This window comes from Musca vetustissima, unplaced genomic scaffold (genome assembly GCF_032173495.1).
Source record: "Musca vetustissima isolate MV318-11 ecotype Yass unplaced genomic scaffold, APGP_CSIRO_Mvet_v1 utg35063, whole genome shotgun sequence".
In the NCBI taxonomy this organism is placed as follows: domain Eukaryota; kingdom Metazoa; phylum Arthropoda; class Insecta; order Diptera; family Muscidae; genus Musca; species Musca vetustissima.
The window spans coordinates 164,646-187,520 of NW_026877673.1; the positions used below are offsets into that span (position 1 = coordinate 164,646).

The window sequence follows — 22,875 nt, forward strand, 5'->3', positions numbered from 1 at the left end:
ATCTGCAGTCACCATCCGTTTAGGAAATGGCTCTATCTCATTGCGTTTGGCCAAGGCTTCGCAGGTGGAAATTCGATCTTTACTATTTTTTCTGTTAATTGGTGTGGCAACCAAACATCGAGCTTCTTTTTAAATCCAGCATTGTGTAAATGTTCGATTTTTAGCTCCTGGGCGATGCTAACATGATGGTCAACTTCGATCATTTCTCCGATTTTATCGACATTTTCGACGACCGGTCTAATGGATTTCTTTTTTGCCCAACCTAATATAATTCTGAACCGTATAAATCAGCTGTGCCTAATTGCATCTCATGCGGTTCAGTCAGACATCAGAATGAACGGACCTGCAAAAATCGACTCAAAAATGATTCTTAGCATATCCTCAAAAGTAACTGTGGGTCCTTCCTGTTATCTTTGTGTTACAAAAATATGTCCATAGACATAATACCTTATAGCACAGTGTGGTATAGGCTATAAATATCTTTGATATTCGTTTAAAATTTAAATTTTTATTTCCAACATTTCTCAAATACTTTTTCTATTTACTAAAAACAAAACCCCTCCATTACTCTCAATGATCACAAAATAATATTTTCAATAATCTATTTATTCAACACACCATTTTTTTCCACACCAAAAAAATCTATTGTATATAAAACACCAATTAAATATTATTTTATAAATTTCTATATAAATTAAGTGCAAAAAATCAAAACTTAGTTGCATACCATTTTAGCAAATTTATATAACAATTTTTTTCTCAATTATATCACCACAATTAAATAATTAAATAGTTTGAGTTCTATTAAATAAAAACAACAACAAAAATATATTAAAGCATTCATGAAATCATTTATAAATTATACAAATAAATATATTTTTTTAATATTATTAAATAAATAAATCAAATTCAGTTTTTTAGTTGCATCATTAAATTTCATAACAAAAACAATCCATAAACATTTTTAATAATTTTCATCAATTAGAAATAATTTAATAATGACAAATTTTTGTTTTACTTTTTCCTCCGCCTCCCCTCCTACCAACGTGTGTGTGTCCTGTTCTCCTTCCATCATCCAATGAAATTACTTTTTCACATATATATAAATAAATATAGCCGTGTATCTGTGATGCGTGGTCAAGTAATAACACCTCAAGGATTGGGTATTGTCGGCATACGTGTCTCTGTGGATCGTGATTCGAGATTTGGTTTTACCCTAACACGCCAGGGTGGATGGTAAGTAGAAAATATACATATTTTTTTTTTTTATTATATTTATGTAAATATGTATAGGTTTTATGAATATTTTATGATGAAGGGATAAAGTATTCCTCAGATAAAAATTTAAAGTAAAAAATTTCATTTTTTAACTGGTAAAATTTCTTGATATCACTACTCATTTTTCTATATCGTCACAATATTCTTCAAGAAAATTTTAAATTTCTTACCAGTATCCTTTGCAACAACTTATTCTCCTTTGTTAAAAATAAGAATATAAATATTTTTCTGCTTTAACCGAGATTTTTTCTGAAAAAAAATGCACAGACATAATTAAATTATTTTTGTGTTTTGGTTTGTTATGCCTCAGTTATTTCTAATTCAGATTTAATTTCATTGAAATAATGATAAGATTTTCTTTGATGTTTAACGCACTGTGTGCTGAGGGGTTTCCCATGAAAAGCTTTTCACAGAATTTACCAAAATTCTTTAATATCGGAATGTTTAGAGTTTTTTTTTTGTATTTAAACATTCTTAAGGATAAACAGCAAGGATATATTTCTCATCATATTTGATGGAATTTAGTCCTTCAAATATTCATAATTCAAGCAAAGTCGATAAATTATTTATTTCATTAGAGTACAACCCTAAAGGGAAAAAATATAAATCTACTTTAACCTGAGAGGGGTGAAAAACTGGATCCTGATTTTTACATTTAAATTTTCATAATGTGACACCTTATCCAAGTCGGGTCCTATGATATTTCTACCACAATCTTTCGGCCTTCCTTGTAGGAGAATTTTTTTCTACTTTTTGCAGATATCAAACCAATTTGTTAATACCCGCCTCTATTCAGGCATACTTCCATTTAGTTGTTGTTTCCTTCTCTAACATATCCGTCTTTTCTTTATTGTTTATAAAAATAAATTAAAGTAATTTATCTTGAAGACAAAATACCACAATTTGGTATACGTTTTCTTTTTATTTTATTTATATATGTTTCACAAAGGAAATCACAATAACCTCTAAACTGAAGGACAATATAATATATGAAGAGACCAAAGAAGAAGAAGAAGATGTAGTAAAAAAAGAATGAACGGAAATAACTACATTTTCACAAACGTAGTTAGATTATAAATGTAGAACAACGGGAATAAAATGTGATTTATATTAGGGTGTAATGCAAAAAGTAATACAATGCAAAAATATCAACCCATGGAATTTATATCCCTTTAAGTCTGACTGGTAAACTTGGCTAGGATCATCAACAAATTGAAAAGGGTTGGCGAACTTTTTCGGGGCTATGTAAAAAAGTGAAAAACGCGTTTAAAATTGACCAATAATACTCTCAAATAACTCTCCCCCCCAGGTTTTTATACCCTACACAACTATGTTGTCAGGGTATTATAGCCTTGTGCAGCCCCAAAAGTTTGCAACGCCGCGAAATATTGGTCCTAGACCCACCCTTAAGTATGCCGATCGTCATATCTCGACTAGCTGAGCCGATCTAGACATGTGTGTGTGTGTCCGTCCGTCCGACTGTCCATTATTTGTAAACACGATACAGGCCACAGTTATGGACCAATCTTCACGAAATTTTGCATGTAGGATGGGTTCTGGTCAATGAAGACCCCTATTGTTATACCCTTCACCACACTGTGGTATATGGTATTATGTGTATGTACATATGTTTGCAACAGGCAAAAGGAAACAAGATAGACCCATAGTTCCTTTTGAGAATATGCATAGGATCACTTTCTGAGTCGATTTATGCATGTCCGTCCGTCTGTCCGTCTGTTGGTGTTAAATTGTAAACAAAGTACAGGTCGCATTTATACTCCGATTTGGATTAAATTTGGCACAGCTCATTTGTTTGGCCCAAGGACAAACCCTATTGAAATTGAGAAAAATCGGATCATTTTTACATATAGCTCCCGTATATATTTTCGCCCGATTTAAGGTAAATGGTGCACCAAGTTTCGAGAAAATCGGTCCAGATTTAGATATAGCTCGCATATATAGTTTCGCCCGATTTCATATAAATGGTGCACCAAAGTCTCTATATATCTTTCGATTTGCACGAAATTTGGCATAACGTACTGAATTGAGCCCAGAGTGATGTCTGCCAAGTTTCTTTTTTTATTGATGTCTGCCAAGTTTCGTTTTTAAATTGATACCAATTATATTGTCGTATGTACTCGGATGTGAGAGCTACGCTTAAATATTTACAGGTGCTTACCTACTCAGATATTATTTAGTAACCCATTATCACACTAGAGAACGGAAATATAGCGCTGATTGCTTTGAAATTTTCCATGAGGTTCCAGTTATGGTCAAGGACAACGCCTATAATAGGTCGAAAATCACATCACAACCCACGGTGGAGGGAATCTGTACTAAATATGAATAGTAATATTCGGAAAATATGTCAGATGCTTTTGACCTCTAATCGGGCTAGAATGACAAAATATCACAAAATATTGCCCAGGTTCGAAATAAACATCCACAGAAAGATAGAGTTGCGTAGTAGTTGTGTAGGGTATCGTATGGTCGGCCCCGTCCGACCATACTGCTCCGCTCACTAGTTTATTACTTCAAAACTATTTTTAAAATGTTCCACACTAAAATACTTTAAATTGTCCACATCACACCCCAATAAACCTCATAAATAATATTGGCCACAGTATCGTGCTTACATGACCACACCAACACTTACTTCCTTTCTTGATTTTTTTTTCCTACAACAACCAGTCATCAGTGACCAAAAAGAAAAGAAGAAGAAAAGAACATGTGTTGTGATGAGATTTTTAACATGGTATCTTCTTAAGATGTTGCCTTCATGCAGTAGCAGAAAAGAAAAAAACACTAAGAAATCCAATTTTGTTGAGCCATTTCCTTTGTATTTTTCTTTCCTTTGATAAGGACAAATATAAAAAATAATAATAATAAAAAAGGGAGGACTCTCTTTCGGCCATGAGTGAGTGAGCGAGTGAACGTCTCAATGGATGAATAGTTGTACAACAACAAAAATGTATAAAGGATACAACTTTTGTGTGTTATATGTCACAAGTATAAGTGATAGCTTGTTGTGTGTCCTTAGTTTGACCGTGCACATATATAATACACATACACTCTCTCTCTCACTCTTTCCCTTTGTGCTGGTATGCGGTGTTGTTGAATATCTTATATATGTTTGTATGTTATGTAGGTGTTTGTGTCTCATCTCATTTTGACTTACTTCTTTGATACAAGTTTTCTACATACCAAGGATTTTGTGGGTTATTTACTATCGTCTGCTTCAATTCGTTTCACAGTTCAAAGGACTTATTTCCACTTGAAGGACATGTTTGTAGTTTCTCGGTTTTTTTTTGAGGAAATTGCATGCATTTCCTGTTTAACCAAAAAACCCATCCGTACAAAGAATGGATCTTTGGAGAATATGATGATTATAAATGTAAAGAATATAATATATTTCAAAATCATCATTAAGTAGAAGACAACCAAATTGGGAGATATTATGCAAATGTGACAACAATGTTGCTGACCTCTAGAACAAATATATAAAGTGTTTCAAGAATCCTTAGCCTCATTAATGGAAATACAATAAAGCTTAAAAATGCAACCATTTACACATGTTGTAAATATAAAAAACCCTCACCTCCGAACCAATCGTAGTTCAATTTTATATTCACACACTCATACACAAATAACCCAATTTCCCTACATTAAAATGTCTCAAACCAATTACTTGTTGTGTTGTTAAAAAACATCAGGCATTCAATTTTTTTTTCTTCCTTTTACATTGGTATGGGTGTTACACATACATACATGTAATATAATGGAAAATCATGTATAATTTAATGTCGATTGTAAGCACAAAAAAACGTTGCAGCGCAAAAAAAACTACAATTGTCCAATTGCAATAATGTGTCTACTATTATATTATTCAACAAATACACATACATATTCCAACACTTGCACATATGGACATGAAAAAAACACACACCAGCATTCGCTGTGGCAACAACTGTGTACATGGCGGCGGCATAGTACATTTAATTAAATTGTCGGATTCATTGTATATGTTGTTAGCTGAGTTTTTTCCCCTTTTTCTACTTTTTAATAAAAAAACTATTCGATACTGGGGCATTAACTGTTTTTTTATTACTCAGTATCGGTACCCAATCACTGTAACATTTCCAAAAGACATTGTTATTTCACTGAAATGCATTTAAAATGAAAATAATTGTTTAAATATTAAGGTTTGGTTTAATGAAAAATAAAAAATATTAAATATTAAACTATTTAAAAGTTTCACGATGGTTAAAATTGAATTCAACACATCGCTTTAGAGCCGGGAGACAGATGTAGCTAGAACAAATCAATCAATGATCGTAGAAAACTATTAAATGAAGAAAGCAGTGAGCGGAGCAGTATAGTCAGACGGGGCCGACCATACAATACCCTACACAACTACCACAGAACTGAAATATTCTGCGGATGTTTATTCCGAGCCTGGGCAATATTTCGTGATATTTGCACCCTCTTGTCCGATTAGAGGTAAACAGCATCTCTTCTTCACACTGACATATTTTCCGAATATTACGAGTATTCAGTACAGCTATTGTCCAGATTCCCTTCACCGTGGGTTGTGTTGTGATGTTCGACTTTCATTTGAGGTCTATAGATCGACTCGAAAATAACACAAAAAATTAAGTTTTCGGTCCACTTCATTTCAAAATTATTATTTAATCATCACCGAAAATTATAGGCGTTGTCCTTAAACATAACCGGAACCTCATGGAATATTTCAAAGCGATCAGCGCTATAGTTTCGCTCTCTAGAGTGATAATGGGTTACTAAATAATATACGAATACGGAGATACCTGTATTTAGGTGTAACTCCCACATCCGAGAACATACAACAATATAATTGGTATTAATTTAAAGGTCAACCACTCCTCTTGGATATAATATTAACATCGCGGGTCTATGTTCTTCAGGGGTAAATATATACGCTATAGAATACAAATTTTGTAATTTTTCACACAAAAGTCAGGGTTCATTTGATCCGCTTTATATTGACCGATCTTAATTAAAACAGGCATGCTTATTCTTTGGTCCGATCCCCTTCTCCATGCAAAATTTGACGATGTTCGGGCCATTATTGCGGCCTCTGGAGCGACCAGGAAAACCGACAAAAATTTAGTATTTGATCCATTTCATCCCCTAAATATTAACCGATCTTTCCCAAAAACAATAGGGGTCTTCATTTAAATTAAACTTGGCATATATAAATCTAGACCTAATTCAGTACGCTGTGCAATATTTTGTTTGGATAGGACAAATTTTGGGAGTTTGCACCATTTACATAAAACAGGACGAATCTATATTTAGGAGCTATATCTAAATCTGAACCAATTTCAACAAAACTTCACAGTCATCAAACCTGACCCAATTCAGTACGCTGTACAATGTTGTGTCTCAATCGGACAAATATTGGGAGTTTGGTGCACGATTTATATAAAACCGGACAAGGCTATATATGGGAGCTATATCTAAATCTGAACCGATATCCACAAAACTTCGAATACATCATTATGGACCTATTTCAGTACACAATTTTGTTGCAATCGGACAAATATTGGGAGTTTGGTGCAACATTTACCAAAAATCAGACGAAACTATATATGGGAGGTTCATCTAAATCTGAATCGTTTTCCACAAAACTTGGTATACATCACTATGGATATAATTCACGCTTTACACAATTTTGTTTCAATCGGACAAATATTGGGAGTTTGGTGCACTATTCATATAAAATCGGACGAAAATATATATGAGAGCTATATCTCTGATTCTATGCATATCCTCAAAAGGTACCATGGGTCTATATCGATTCCTTTTGCCTGTGACATAGCCATTAACCATTTTCTTTTAATTTTTTAAGAACTTCCCATTATTTGTTGTTCTACGGCAAGGTCCTCATTTTGAATTTTCACCAAAAATGTCCAACAGAAAGAAATTTGCTATATTGTATGAAATTACTACGGTAAAACGTTTAGTTTTTTTCCACAACAATGTTATATTCAATTTTCTATTTCCGTTTTGGCTTTTTTCACTCAAACATAATATTCAATTTCCTTGAAAGGAACCCCTACTCCTATTGGGGTACTAAAGAAACCATGAAAAGTCATAAGATGAGGAACGAAGAAAAAAACAACAACAAAAAAATAACAAGAAGCCAGCAAGCGATGGAAAAAAGAAAAACCGGGCCACCCATCAACCTTTAAGTAAATGGCTATATTAATTTTAATGCTAAAAGCTATTTAATTATAAAACATGTAGCCATACCACGCAACCGAACAACCAACCCTCCGTACACACAAATTTTGCCGACCAAATGGTATTGCTAACCTAAGTAGGCGACCACCACCACCACCACAGTGACGACCAAACAATAAACATAGAAATAAATACAGCTTCACTACAGCAACAGCGGCACGGCCTGGAGAAGCAAAATTAAAATGAAACATGAAAGAATGGAAAATTAAATTTAATATGGTTGTAAATAGGACAAGAAAACACAACAAAATAACAACAACAAGACATGAAACTGCCAGCTAAAGTAAGGGAGAAAAAATCAATTAATTGCTTTCCACTGTTACCACAAAGATCCCTAACAGAAAAAAAATGTTTATATATTTTTTCATTTAAACTTAAATATTGTTTTTTTTTTGTATTCTTGAACAACAAAGTTGCATTCAAGCGTTGAAAGTGAAGTTGGCTATGTGTGTGTGTGTGTGAGTGAGAATTGTATTGGGTTATTACTTTGCATATCCATGCTGGGCCCATAATTCTTCATTAGCCTAGTGCCTTAAATCCTGGCCCATAATCATAGCCCATATATATATACAGACAGACACATACATACCAACACATAAAAGTTTACATGGCCGTTGATTGTAAATATGTGGAGTACAAAATGGCACAGGGTATCTGCTGGTGTATAACGCATGCATATGTTTGTGTGTGTGTGTGTTGTTATTCTTTTATTGTTAGTATTGTTATGTGCATGTAGTTAAAAGCTAACCTTGCAGTGTGAATTACAAAACCATATACAGATACATATGATGTTATTGTCTCGTACACACATATACACACTCAGGGTTACATATTTATACATTTATGCATATTTGCGTGTTGTCTGTTGCTCTACATTTTCTCTTTAAGCCATGAGTTTCATTTATACTCATCAGCACGCAGATATACCCGAGCATACACAAACACACGTACACATAGTTTACCAAGAATCAGTAGCAACACACATTTATATGGTCATATAAAGCTACGTGTGCTGGTTTTAACAACAACAACAAGCAAAAAAATTATTTGGTTCATTTGTTATCCTTGCTCTGCTGCTACTGATGAGAATGTATGTGTTCATTTGTTATTGTTGTTGTTTTTTTGTTCACATTGTTATATATGCGGAGGTATGCCCTATCATGACAACAAAACATATCTGCAAGCAACAATATGGCAATTTCAGTATTTTTTTGTTTATTATAGCCCCCCATACAAAGTCAGTGGAATGTTTTTTTATGGATATTAGAGTGGTGGACAAATATTTTCTATAGAATCAGGATTGAAAAATGGGTTCTTTGCACTTCTATGATATAAGAATAAAGACAGGCCTTTAAAGTTATTGATATAGGATTGTCCAAATAAACTATATTTTTGATCAGAATAAAATTCTATGTCGATTTTACATGCCTGTTTAAATCAGTATGCAAATTGGAAATTTATTTAAGCAAAGACTTTGAAATCTTACCTCTTGAAAGAAAAGTCCTCCGCCTAGTTTTTAATTAAAATCTCGTTACTCGACTCTAACACCAATCTATTTGTCCATGGCGCCCAACATAAAACTAAAATGTTTTATCTTTTAAAGAATGCATCGATAATTTTTCTTCGATTTTTGTATTCATGTTAAAGTCATAAACTTTAGTATATTTCGTTAAGCTTTGCTGAAAGCCTCATACACACAATAACTTATAAAATAATAATAAAAAAACAACGATACAATCCAGGCACCTACACAGGAGCTATAACAAAAGACTAACTGGAAACAATAACAAAATGGAATTCAACAGAGAAAATGCAATAAATATCACACACACACATACAAATACATAGTCATATATAGGTATGTGTGCATGTTGTACAATACGTGTCATAAAACTTATAATTATAATATCCAGTACTAGTTCTTAATTTGTTGTTGTTGTTGAGGTCCGTAAACATGAAAGACACCCGTTCGTAGGTGATGCCAAAGATAATGGACTTTACAAATGCTAAAATACACGACGTTTTTTTATATAATTTAAAATTGTTTCTTTTTTGATGGTAGACCGAACGAAAAGTGTATGAAATAAAATAAGATTTAAAAATTAGAATAGCACTTATTGTCATGAATGTATGCAAATGACCGACTAGCCTGAAAATAAAATAAAACTTGGAGAAAGTAATTGTTTTTAGATTTGATTGTCGAATTTTAAACTCCAGAAACCTTTAGTGGTAACTTTTTTCTACGAATAAAAATTATTGCAGTCCTTTACTGGCACCATTGAGGCTCAAATTTTTCTGTAGGAAAAGTTTAGATACTTTTGTGGCATATTTTTTTTAGAAATACATAGCTACATCGATTTGTAGCTATAAGAAAAACCGTATACGCATCTGGGTCATTTTTTTTCTAACAAAATTCATATTTTAAATTCGTACACACTTATGTGTCACTGTTTCCGATAAAAAAATCGCTGGCTTTCCCGAGTCCTATAAAAAAAATCGATGAACCTTCTAGGTACTTTTTGTGGGTATATTTTCATTGAGAGGTTCTTGTGGTTTTTTTTATATGTAGAAAAAATTCTGAGGCCCTTGTGGTTAATGTTTTTCTGTAGAAAAAAAATTTTTTGAACTTTCTGGGCATATATATTTTTTTTAGAAAAATTCGGGGAACCTTGTTCTATACAAAAAAATCGTATACTTTCATGGGTAATTTTTTTCTATAGAAATGAATTCGTAAATCACCCTTGGTATTTTTTTTCGGTAGAAAAAAATTCGTACACACTTGTATATATTTCTGATTCATTTTTTTCATTGGACCTTCTGGGTATTTTTTGTGGGACATTTTTCATTCGAGACGCATGTGGTTCTTTTTATATGTATAAAAACAACTTTAAGACCCTTGTGGTTAATATTTTTCTATAAAATAATTATTTGATCTTTCTGGGTATATTAGGCAAATTTTTAAGAAATAAATCCGGAAACCGTGTAGGTCGACTTGATTCTATACGAAAAAAAATCATATACCCTTCTGGGTCATCTTTTATATAGAAAAGTTTTCGTCAAAAGTCCAGGGTATTTTTTCGGTTGAAAACAATTTCTTACATCGATGAAACTTCTGGCTACTTTTTGTGGGCCATTTTGTTCATTCAGAGACCCTTGTGTTTCTATTAATCTGTAAAAAATTCTGAGACCGTTGTAGTTAATATTTTTCTATAGACTTTTGATTGATTTTTCTATGCCATTTTTTTCCATACATAAACTCGTAAATCATTCTGGGTCATTTTTTTTCTATAGAACCAATTCGTAAACCATTCTGAGCCATTTTTGTAAACCTTTCTGATTAATTTTTTTGTATAGAAACAAAATCGTAAACCCTTCTATGTAATTTTGTCCTATAGAAACAATTTCGTAGACCCTTCTGTCATTTTTTTAATAAAAAAATCGGCGATCTTTGTGGCTCATTTTTTATGGAAAAAAAATCCTTCTGGGTCTTTATATATATTGAAAAAAAATCGTAGAACCTTTTGGCTGCATATATAAAAAAAACAGATAGTAATTTTTCATAGAAAAAATCAGAAAAAATTCGGGGACACTTTTGAATTTTTTTTAATCTGAGTAATTTTCTAACGCAGTACATTTCAATACCTAATGTTTTCCCCGTTACATTATTTCGATTTCAAATAATTCAATTTTTTTTTTATTTTTTTCAGGTTCGATGTTTTGGTTAATGGTGGTGGTGCTGTTACCCTGCAATTCCAACGTTCACCATTCCGTCCATTAACACGTACCGTGTTTGTACCATGGAATCGTATTGTGGTTTTGCCACCAGTACAAATGCAGCTTAGCGATGAAGATGATAGTGCCAATAGAAATATTAAGTAAGCTATAATTTATCTTCTCTACAATTATAATTTTCTATTTTTCTTCATTAAAAATGACGAAAACAAAACAAAATACTAATTAATCTAAATCACATTTTTCCCGCCTCCCGCTTTCCTACAGAGTGGCACCCTTAAATCCAGCCTTGACCTTCCTTAATTCCATATTATATCATTTCTCGGATGAGCCAACCACAGATGCCCATAAACTGTGCATGGAACATGATCACGAAGAATTGAAACCACAATTGATAAGTACATGGATGCCAAATGGCATTGGAGCTATGCCGGGTAAACGTGTCATATTTGCCGAAACCCAGGTGAGTAGTTTTGTAAAAAGTAATTAATTTAAATATGAAACATTTGCCTAATTACCTTCATTTGGATGGGATGGGGGTGGGGGGAATGACATTTTATAATAGTTTGCAATTAGAGTCGAGAGCATAATTAAGGAACACTTGTCGGTTGGGTCACGTTTTGGCAATGAAATGACTGAGAAGAAGAAGAAAAATTAACAAAAGGATCTAAGCAGTGGGGGTTATTTGTGGATTCAGATATAACCATACCTTGGGGTATTTTTAATAAATCTTTTTTTTTCATGTTGGCCTTGTGTTTTGTTGGAGTACAATTTTTATGTATTGGAGCAGAGAAAGTGTTACCGGAAAAGCAAGGGTGAGCAGCAGCAGCAGAAGCATGGTGGCAATAAGTTTTATGCTAAACTAAAACATTCGTGTCCAACGTTGCTCTGAAAGTTTTAAGGTTTAACCCAGCTAAAGCCCATGGTGTTGTTGGCATATTTATTGCTATTGTTGTAAATCGTGCCCATTACCTTGTGACCTCAAGTACCGAAACACCCTTGCCAAACACCACCACACCTTGTTGTTGTTGGTTGGCTGGCTAGCTTTTTTTGTGTTGCCATTGTAAACGTTAAATGCCTTAAGCTTCCTGTGCTTGCATTTTATTATGTCCTTTTTGTAGTTTTCCATCGTTTCATTGTCCCATCCCTGCTGCTGCTGTTAATGCCATTAAATATTTTGCATTATTTATGCTAAAACTGTAACTCATGCAGGTACGACGTGTTGTTTTCAAAGCTTCTGTTCTTATTTCTCTCTTTTTTTGAGATTTTTTGTTGTGTTTCTTTTGGAGCTTTACTACTCACATTACCTTGGCTGACACCATCTGCAGCTTTGACTGGGTTTTAATTAAATTACTATTTGCCTTATAGTTCAATTTAAGATTCTGTTGTTGGTGTTGTTGTCATGTGAGCCAACAAATGCACACACACACACACCAGGAGCTTTGAGCAGAGCAAAGCTGGGGGATCAGTGCTTATATAAACAGATCTTTACTTTCATTAAATAGAAATTACAGTCTTGGGAACTATTGACCTACACTTCAAAGTAAAATCCTTAAGACTCTGTGTGTATGTGTTTGTGTAAAGTGCATTGTAGAAAAACTTAAGAAGGATAAATGAAAACAGAAGGTTCATTAGGGCACAAAATCCAATGCAGAGTGGCAAAAGTTTAATTAAAAAAAGCCAATGCTGAGTAGAAATAGTTTCATTTAAAATCTTAAAAAATTTGGGAAAATTGAAATCGCGGGAAGGAATTGAAATAAAATACAAAATAAATTAAAATTTAATATTTCCCAAAATTTTTAATCATATTTTAAAAAGTACATATTTTATTTGTTAAATTTAAATCGTAAATATTTTTGTTTTGCTCCACCTTCCCCCACAGATTGTACAAGAATCGATACAAATACCTGGTTCCGATTTACACTTAACATATCAATCATCACAGGCATCGGGCTATTTGAGTATAGTTCGTATGCGTTTGACATCAGAGAAGATACCGAAAACGCTGACCCATGTCCATGTTGGTGTGGAAATTGAAGGTTCTTTACATATCAAAACGTACGAAGCTGACCCGAACTTGATACACACTTTTGCTTGGAATAAACGTAACGTTTATCGACAAAAGGTATATGGCGTTACAATTGCACGCATATCTGTTGGTTATCAACATTCTACATGTGATACCCCGGTATGGATTACCCAAACTGCCAAGTTGCAAGGTTATGATGTAGATATATCCGATATTGGTGGTTGGGGTTTGGATATTCATCATCATTATAATTTCCATGAGGGTATTTTGCAAAAAGGTGATGGTAGCACTTTGCATATGAAGGAATATCCACGTACGGTGAAGGTGGTTATGGGTACCGGATTGCAGAGGCCTCTAAATTGCCCCGATCATTGTAATGGCATTGCCAAGGATGCTAAATTGTTAACACCCATTGCCTTGGCTTCCGGTCCGGATGGCAGTCTTTATGTGGGTGACTTTAATTTGGTACGACGCATTACACCCGATGGCAAGGTGTATACCATACTACAATTGAGTGCCACCCAAGTGTCATATCAATATTATTTGGCCGTCTCGCCAGCTGATGGTCATTTGTATATCTCCGATCCAGAGAGGCATCAAATTTTACGATTATTGCGTTTGGAGAAGGTCAAGGATCCGGCCATTAACAGTGAACCTGTTGTGGGTTCAGGACAACGTTGCATACCCGGTGATGAGGGTAATTGTGGTGATGGTGGTCCAGCTTTACAGGCCAGGCTGTCACATCCCAAAGGTTTGGCCATTGCTGCCGATCGTACAATGTACATTGCTGATGGTACAAATATTCGTGCGGTGGATCCCAAAGGTATTATACACACATTGATTGGTCACCATGGCCATCACAATCACTGGAGTCCAGCACCATGTACCGGTACCCTAATGGCTAATCAAGCACAATTACAATGGCCCACCGGTTTGGCTTTAAGTCCATTGGATGGTTCTCTACACTTCATTGATGATCGTTTGGTATTGCGTTTAACTTCGGATATGAAAATACGTGTGGTGGCCGGTACACCACTGCATTGTAATAATAATGGACAGGATAAATCGAATAAGACGGCTGATAATGTTTTGGGTACAGTGTTGGCTATGGCTTTCTCTCCCTTCGGTGATCTTTATATTGCCGATAGTGATTCAAGGCGAGTTAATTCCATACGTGTTGTTGATACTTCAGGAAATATGCGCTATTTTGCTGGCAAACAAGAGAATTCAGGGTGAGTACGAATTGGGTTTTATTATTATATGTAATTAAAAATTATATAAATGAGATAAATTAATTTTAAATGTAAACGTAAAAACCGCTGTTATATATAAGAATTGAATAATTTTAGACAATATATGTTGGCAGAAGAACATTAGCATAATTTTGGGCATAGTTCTTTAAATATTCATATTCATAGAAAATTAATTATAATTCAGTGAAGGTGTATGGAAAATAAAATATGAAAGATATGTACTATACTAAAAGTATGCACCATATTCTAGCTAAACAATTAAAAAATAAAATTTCTTTATATTTCCTTACGAATCCCAGGATTGCATAATTTTAGGCAACGTAAGTTGGCAGAAGAACCCTAGCACATATTTGGGCATAGTTATGTTTAATATTATATCAATCGAAAATGAGCAATAGTTCAGTGAAAGTGTATGGAAAATCAATTGTGAAAGATATGTACCACCCTAAAAGTATGCACCATATTCTAGCTAAACAATTAAAAAATAAAATATCTGTCATTTCGTATCCACCTTCAAAGGGGTTCTTTAATTTAAAGGCCGTTCTTTTTTAATTTTTACTAACCCTCATTTAAAAGTAACTCCTAAAAGTATGCCACACTTTTTTCAATTAAACAAATTATTTAAAATTCCCTCATTATTAAAATAAATTCTGTTTTACTTTTATTTTAAATTTTATGATGTATTTAAATATTTTATACTTCCGCAAGCACTTTTTTGGGAACTCATTCCATTTTTTCACTGTTTGGCAATTAAATTATTTGTAAAGTGCCACATTTCACTCAGGTCGCTCACACACACACAAAGAGAGAGACACCCATTCACAACGATTTTCATGTCAATGTCCTAGCGCAAAAGTTAACAACTCATTTTCTTCCTTGTTTTTGTCTCCCCTCTCCTTTCATATTCATCCTCTTCCCTGGACTCCTACAAGCCATGTGGCATCAAACAATTTTTTTTGGGGCTGTTGTACTCTCTAAGTGTTTTTATCAGCGCAATTTTTTTTCTGTTTGTTCAGCAACAGAAACAACGTCAGCTGTAGTTGTAAATCGTTGCTGCACAAGCAGGCGGGCAGACAATCAGCCAACCAGCCGGCAAAACTTGATGTCTCCAATGTAATTTTTCGTTGTTCGTTCGTTTGTTTTTTTTTCGATGGGAAATATGCCTCAAAGCGACTACAACATAATCATCCAAAATCATCAACTTTTTTTTTGCCATGATGTGTTTTTTTCGGCTGGTGCTGTCCTAGACAGACTTGTTCCAACACTTCATCTGCTAAAAATGTTATATCTTGTAGTCGTACATATCATAACGCCATGCCTTGTTTTACCTCAAAATAGTGGCGGGTTATAAATGTCCCCGAGTTTGGTAAGGAGTATGAAAAATATGAAATACATCATCTGTTGTCTACTGCTCAGATCACTAGCAGGGTTGATAGTTGGCAACATTGTCATATAATTCTTTCCCTATTTCTTTTTTTGGTGACACATCCATTTGAACCAAAAAAAGTGTTTAATTTTTTGTTTCTTTTTCCTCTTATTTTGTAGGTGTTTGTATGTGAGTGTCGAGGATTTTTTTTGTTATCTAAACATAGTTTAACTGTCTGTTTGCATTCTAGACAAATGTTTTAGTCTATCCGGCTTTTGCTCTTTCGTTCCCAATTTCCATTTTTTTTTTGGCTTTTCATTTTATCTGATTTTTTTTTTGTTTTGCAATGAACATAGATTTTAACGCCTGAATGGAACAGCTAACAAAATAGCAGAATAGGAAACAAAACAGTACAGAGATAAACAAAAATGTGATATTTTTAATCTGTCGCTTGATGTTTGCCAAGTTATTAATTTTTTCGGCCTCACTCTTTTCCATTGTCCGCCGCTTGATACTGACAACATTTTTCCAAATGGAGTTTTATGGAAATACAGTAAATTAAGATTGGTAATTTAAATAATTTTGTTTAAAGATTCAGGAATACTATTTCAGCGTTTACCAAAATATGGTACATACTTTTAGGGGAGTAAACATTTTAAATGAAATATAAGTATGATAAATTTTTTTTGCAATTTGAATGTTATGGAAATACAATGAATTAAATTTGACAATTTAAATATGCTTATTAAATATTCATAGTCACTTTTAAATCATTTGACAAAATATGGTGCATACTTTTAGGGGGGAAATAATTAACATACGTTTAGACTTTCAAAAATTAATTAACTTCTTTAATTTATAATGATATCAATTATTTAAAAAACCAGTTAAGGGGATTTAATTCGAATCTACACTAATTCTAGAATGTCCCAACAAAATTTTAAGTGAAAATCTAAAGAACTCTTGAAGATATAGCCGATTTATTGTGTCAGCATCAAGTGACGGCTAAAGGGCTTCTCAAACTTTAAACGCGTTTTTCTCTTTTGCGAATGGCGGGCACGATAACTCAATAACTAATAACCCAATCGATTCCAAATTTTTACATGTTTCTCTGGGAGTGTATACCTCTCGTATGAACTAGGCTAAAGCCAATCGGTGAAGATCTTCCTTCTTTTTTAACATGGTTTTTATTTTCCAAAAATATTTTTTCAAAGGTCCGCCATTTTGTTAATTTTAGAGCGAAGTCAATTATACTAGTTCATACGAGAGCCAGACATGTACTCTTTCTAACACCGTTGGAATTTTCGGATTCCGATGTTCCAGTGAGGAGTTATCATGCCCGCCATGCCCCCATTATAAATACTTCTGAATTTATTGCATATGTTGGGGGGTTTAAAATTGTGTTATTTTTCTTATATTACATTTTATCTTAAATTTTCCATTAAATTATTTAGTTGATAGTTCTTCCCATTTTTCTGCTATTAAAGTACCATTTTTGCATACTATTGGGAGTTGTATATAGTATTCGGATTAAAAAAGTATTGCATACTTTTAGGTTATACCTATGTTAAATTATGTATGAATGTTAAAGTTCCATAATATGATTCCAAATAATGCATGCTTTTAGATTTTTATATTTTTTTATATTTTTATATTTTCGAAAGAAAAGAAAATGGTGCATATTTCTAGGTCTTTTATAAAGATATTAGAAATAAACTTATGGGGATAATTAATTTATTTATATATAATGTATTTTTTCATTGCATATTTTTGTGTATTTTTGAAAATAATGTTATATTTTTTCACAGATAATATTTTTAAGTTAAAAAGTTTTTTTTTTTTTTTTTTTTTTGTCCCACTGTCCCTTCTAATTACTTTTCCACTAGCCATTGTTACTTTCCAACATGCCATGCAAGCATAAACCCATATTTTTTAAAACTATTTTTGGCACAACAGCAACTTCCATAACCGACTCCTTGACTCCTTTTGCACTTGTTTCTACAATATTTGTCCTCAGCATTCAGTTGTAGTTCCAAAGAACCAAAAAACAATGCATTCCCAAAATGTAGGGAGTAAACTATTTGTTACCTTTTTTGTCATTTTTATCACTTCTTTGTTCGCTTTTTTTCAACTTAACCGCAAATTTTATCTTTTAACAAACAGGTATGCAGACAAATAAAATATTTTCTAAACAAACAGACAAACAAAAAAAAATATGAAACCAAACTGCTAGCAGATAAAACTGTTATACAATTTCCTCTAAATAATGCAACGAATTTATTTTTTTGTTTGTTAAATTTCCGGGAATAAACTGAAATAGTTTAGTTTTGAAAACTTATTTTTAACAGGCGGATATATACGGTTTACGTTTAAAATTCAATTTATTTTAATCTGTCTACACCGTCAGCATACACACATACATATGCATTCATTTATACATACATATTTATTGGTTTTGTTGTAAGTTTTACCGTTTTGACAATATTTTTAACTAATGGCATTTTTCCTACTCTCTTTATATATATACATCAAACGAACGAACGTACGAATGAACGTTTTGTACACGTTTTGATTTTGCAATTTTATAAAACGCACGCACACACACACACCAACACAAACGTACAACAGAGCCTTAACATGTGACTGCACAAATGGTGCTGGCCTGAATGCTTCAACATCCGGCTTTAATTCAAATAACCCTGGTGGCAGCTCCTATTCAACGACCAGCAATCCCACAAATCGTAACAATGGTGGCGCTGGCGGTGGCACCACACCCACTACACCAGCCGGCAGCGGAAACGGAAATGGCGGTTTCAATGGCAATTCAGCGTCTGGTGCGGCTACTGGCAGCGGCAGCAATGGCGGTTGCATTTGTTCGCCTACTTCAGGATTAGCTGGCATTGTGGCTGGTAATCTTATGTCAACTGGTCCCACAACGACTACCACTGTAATGTTGGGTGCTAAAACAACAACATCAGCCGGTGGCCTGGGCGCAATATTAGGTTCACAGGGCACCCTTAGCGATGATGGTACACTGAGTAATGCCGAAACTCTATTGTCATCAAATGCACGTTTCCAGGCGATATCAGCAATAGCGGTTGCCCAGGATGGTGTAATTAATGTGGCCGATCAAGGTAAGTTGTTTTGTATAGCTATGTATGTAGTCGGAGTAGTATTTAGCTAGTTAGTTAGTTAGTTTGTAATCGTATATATGTGTTTCTGGGAGAATTTCGTTACGCAAAAAATCGAGTTAATTAAGAAGGACTTTGAAAGTAATCAGAAAAAAGATGTGATTAAATCCTTATGATTTTTAATTGAATTAAATTAGAATGGAGCAAAATTTTCGGGAATAAAAATTTTGAGTTACATTTATTTGTGGGGAACTGTGAATATTTTGAAAACAAATTTAAAATTGAAAGGTTTCCGATTGAGGGGTTTTTCAAGGAAGTTAAATTTCACTTGACGAGATTTCAAACAGAGCTATTTAAGATAGAAGTTTGAAATTGTTCACATACATTGCTACTGCACCCAGCATGTTTGGTATTGAAAATTAACAAAAGATTGGGCCACTTTTTAGATAAGGTCATAAAAAGGTATTTGTTTAAGGTACCTTTATAATTACTATTTCAGATTTTCATTGGGTAGAAAGTCTTCCTACCAAAAACTAGCAATGTTGGCTATTATACCCTATACAACTATGTTGTCAGGGTATTATAGCCGTGAAATATTTAGCGGGTCAAATGGACCCTTACTTTTGTGTGAAAAATTACAAAATTTGTATTCTATAGCGTATATATTTACCTATAAAGGACATAGAGCCGAGAAGTAGACAGTATATCCACGAGGAGTGGTTGACCTTTAAATTGGTACCAATTATATTATCGTATGTACTCGGATGTGGGAGTTACAGTTAAATATTTACAGGCGCTTATGTATTCATACATTATTTAGTAACCCAATACCACACTGGACTGCGGAAATATAACGCCGTTCCCTTTGAAATTTTCCATGAGGAACCAAGTATGGTCAAGGACAACGTCTATAATTTTAGGGGATGATCAGATAATGATACTGGGATGAAGTGGACCGAAAACTTATTTTTTGTGTATTTTTGAGTCGATAAGCCAAGGGAATCTGGACAAGTACTTAGAAGAGCTGTACCGAATATTAGTAATACTTGTAGACTTCTAGTTGGTCAAGAGGCTGCAAGTATCGCGAAATATTGCCCAAGCTCAGAATATAGAACCACACAAAGTTCGATTTTCGTTGAAGTTGAGTACCGCTCACTGTTTTTTTTTTTTTTTTTTTTTTTGGATCGACCCCATATAGAGTTAGTTATCTTAGCCTTTCATTGTGTGTTAAATCTTGCTATCAAAAATGTCCTACCCATATAAAAATTCCAATCGATTTTTGTGATTTTATATGCCCACCTCATGTTGTAGGATATAACAAGTTCCGCCGTTCGATCTTAACAATGTTTTTAAATGTTGACATTACAAAAAGCCCATACAGCAGAATTTAGTTCCATTCCCAAATCGGTCCTTATTTTTTCAATATTAAATATGAATCCACCAACTCCCTAAAGGTATATGAAAAAGTCTATTATGGTGTCATATTTTTCAGTTTTTTATTTGGCATAAAAAATATCCATTGAAAACCCCCTAAACCTATATTCTGTACAAAAGAAAAACTAAAGACTAAAACTATACTATGATTATTACATTTGATTTTGACAATTATTGTTCGGCAATTGCAATCTGAGTAAAGCGAATAGAAATATCATACTAAAGCAAAACTGACCTAAGGCAAGCAATTTCCTATGAGATTACTTTTCACACTTTTATTTGTCTAAGAATAACAGCTCACAAGAAGGGTATTAAAAGGAGGAAAGGCAAATTTTTTTTCTTATAATTTACATATAACATTTGTTTCACTATATAGCTTTGGGATATTAACTAACTCAAATTAAGGAACAATAAAAAAAAGAATTTAAATATCATCGAAAAAATATGCTTAACTTAAAAAACCAAAGAGAATTGTAATATTGGATGAAGAAAAAATTGTGTCCCTTGTGTAGTTGAAGAACAAGTCATTGTGTAGTTGTAGAAAAAGACCTCCACCAACAAAAAAAAAAAAACACAAAGAAATCACAAGAAACCCACAAAAATATATAGCCTTTAGCCTTGTACAAATAAAAATCCAAGCAAGCAATGATTTGGAAAAAAACAATAATATTCTCATATTATTGGAGCATGAAAACGAATATCGAAAACGATTTCACACACGACATACAAATGCTAGGTTTTTTTTTCTCGAGCAAATATTTCTTTTTCATATATAAAAAGAATGAAAAGAGAGAGGCACAAGGGGCAAAAGAAGGGCCCACAAATCGTTTATGACAATTGTAATGATTATTATTGTACCATTATTATACGAAATACACACTTGAGTTACCATTTGTCCTAAGTCAATTGTGTGGAAGAAGTACCGGCTTGAATGTGTGTGTGCGTGTACAAAGAGAAAACAATAAAACAACACAATTATTAATAATAAAACAAAAGGGGAGATACATTAAATAAAAATAATGTAGCTTTTGTGGTTTGCTTGCCATCATTTATTTAAGTATGTCATTTCATGAATTGTTTTCTTGGTTTTCTCTAAATTTAGATTTGTTGTTTTGCAACTGTGTGCGTCCACCTTTACATCCTGTTGCCTTCAAATGTTTTCCGGCCCTAAGTATGGTTGTTAACATTAACAAAACAAATTTTTATACAAAAAAGCAGAAGGGTTTGTTCCTCACCAGTATTCTATTTTTGTTTTCTTTCTTTTCGCACATCTATGACATTTAGAGTAAATGCTAATATATGCATATGTTAGGAGTTTGCCATGCTTTGTCCTGGCATTTCCATGAAATATGCTACTTTTGCTACAGAGAAGACAGAATCATTAGCTTTTTTGCCACTTTTGGCACAAAGTGCCAATTTACTTTTACTGACAAAATGCTAACGGAAGTCAAATACGAACTTCCGACAGACATGCTCACACTCACACACGACCGTCACTCACATGCAGAGGAAAACAAGTTTGTTTTACCTTCCTGCTACTGCCAGAGTTGTATGGGAAAATTCTATTACCTCTTAGTTTTTGGGAGGGTTAGAAACACAAAGCAGGCAAACAAATATCTATCTGTCTGTCGTTGTGGCACTTCCTCAATATGTTGCAAAATGCTGATTATTACAATTTTTGCCTACGAACACAATATCAAAAGACCATAGAGAGTCATTTTGTTAGATTCCTGTTCTTTCTAGTTTTGTTTTTTTGACGCCATTTTCCCAGGGTGTGAAAAAACCCGGGCCATAGAATCACCATAAATTGTTTAACAAATTTGAGTTGTTTTTTTTTTGTTCCCTGTCACGGCAAAAGAAAGGCAATTTGTGTGATTTGTTCGGTGGCAGCCAATAAGTAGACATTAGTTTTATTACATTTTATAGCTCCCTAAAGTATGCTTATAGCACCAGTCCAAAGCAATTACTATACAACAAGGTATTTAAGGACTTAAATGGAATTTAAGGCATTTTCCAGAAATAATAATATTGGAAAAATGTTTTGCAGTATCTTCATATCTTGAAAAATAATTTCAAAACTGTGAAAAAATGCTACATTAAAAAATTTATAGTTTAATCCCCAAAAGTATGTAAGAAATTGTTATGATCAAAACAAAATGAGACTGTAAGAGAATACAAGTTTCTGAAACTAAATTTCAGTTGATAGGTTTGGTTATTCTGTAGGAAGTATATTTCAAAAAAGCTTCATTCGAAAAAGCTAACATGTATTTTAGTTCCCAAAAAGTATGCAACAATTTGGTTTTGACCAACATAAAAAGGAATTTTAAGGGAATAAACTTTTCTGAAACTAAATTTCAGTTGAGAGGT

The 22,875-nt window shown here is 33.4% G+C and overlaps 1 protein-coding gene across 1 annotated transcript in view; it reads left to right on the top strand.

The window, feature by feature from the left end:
- Positions 1-22,875, top strand: part of LOC133322354 (teneurin-a) — a 179,282-nt gene that overhangs the window by 140,564 nt on the left and 15,843 nt on the right. Inside the window, exons 10-14 of the mRNA XM_061531353.1 lie at positions 1,117-1,236; positions 11,271-11,438; positions 11,563-11,758; positions 13,178-14,556; positions 18,572-19,077. Coding sequence (XP_061387337.1) covers positions 1,117-1,236; positions 11,271-11,438; positions 11,563-11,758; positions 13,178-14,556; positions 18,572-19,077 — 2,369 coding nt within the window. The remainder of the gene's footprint in view (positions 1-1,116; positions 1,237-11,270; positions 11,439-11,562; positions 11,759-13,177; positions 14,557-18,571; positions 19,078-22,875) is intronic.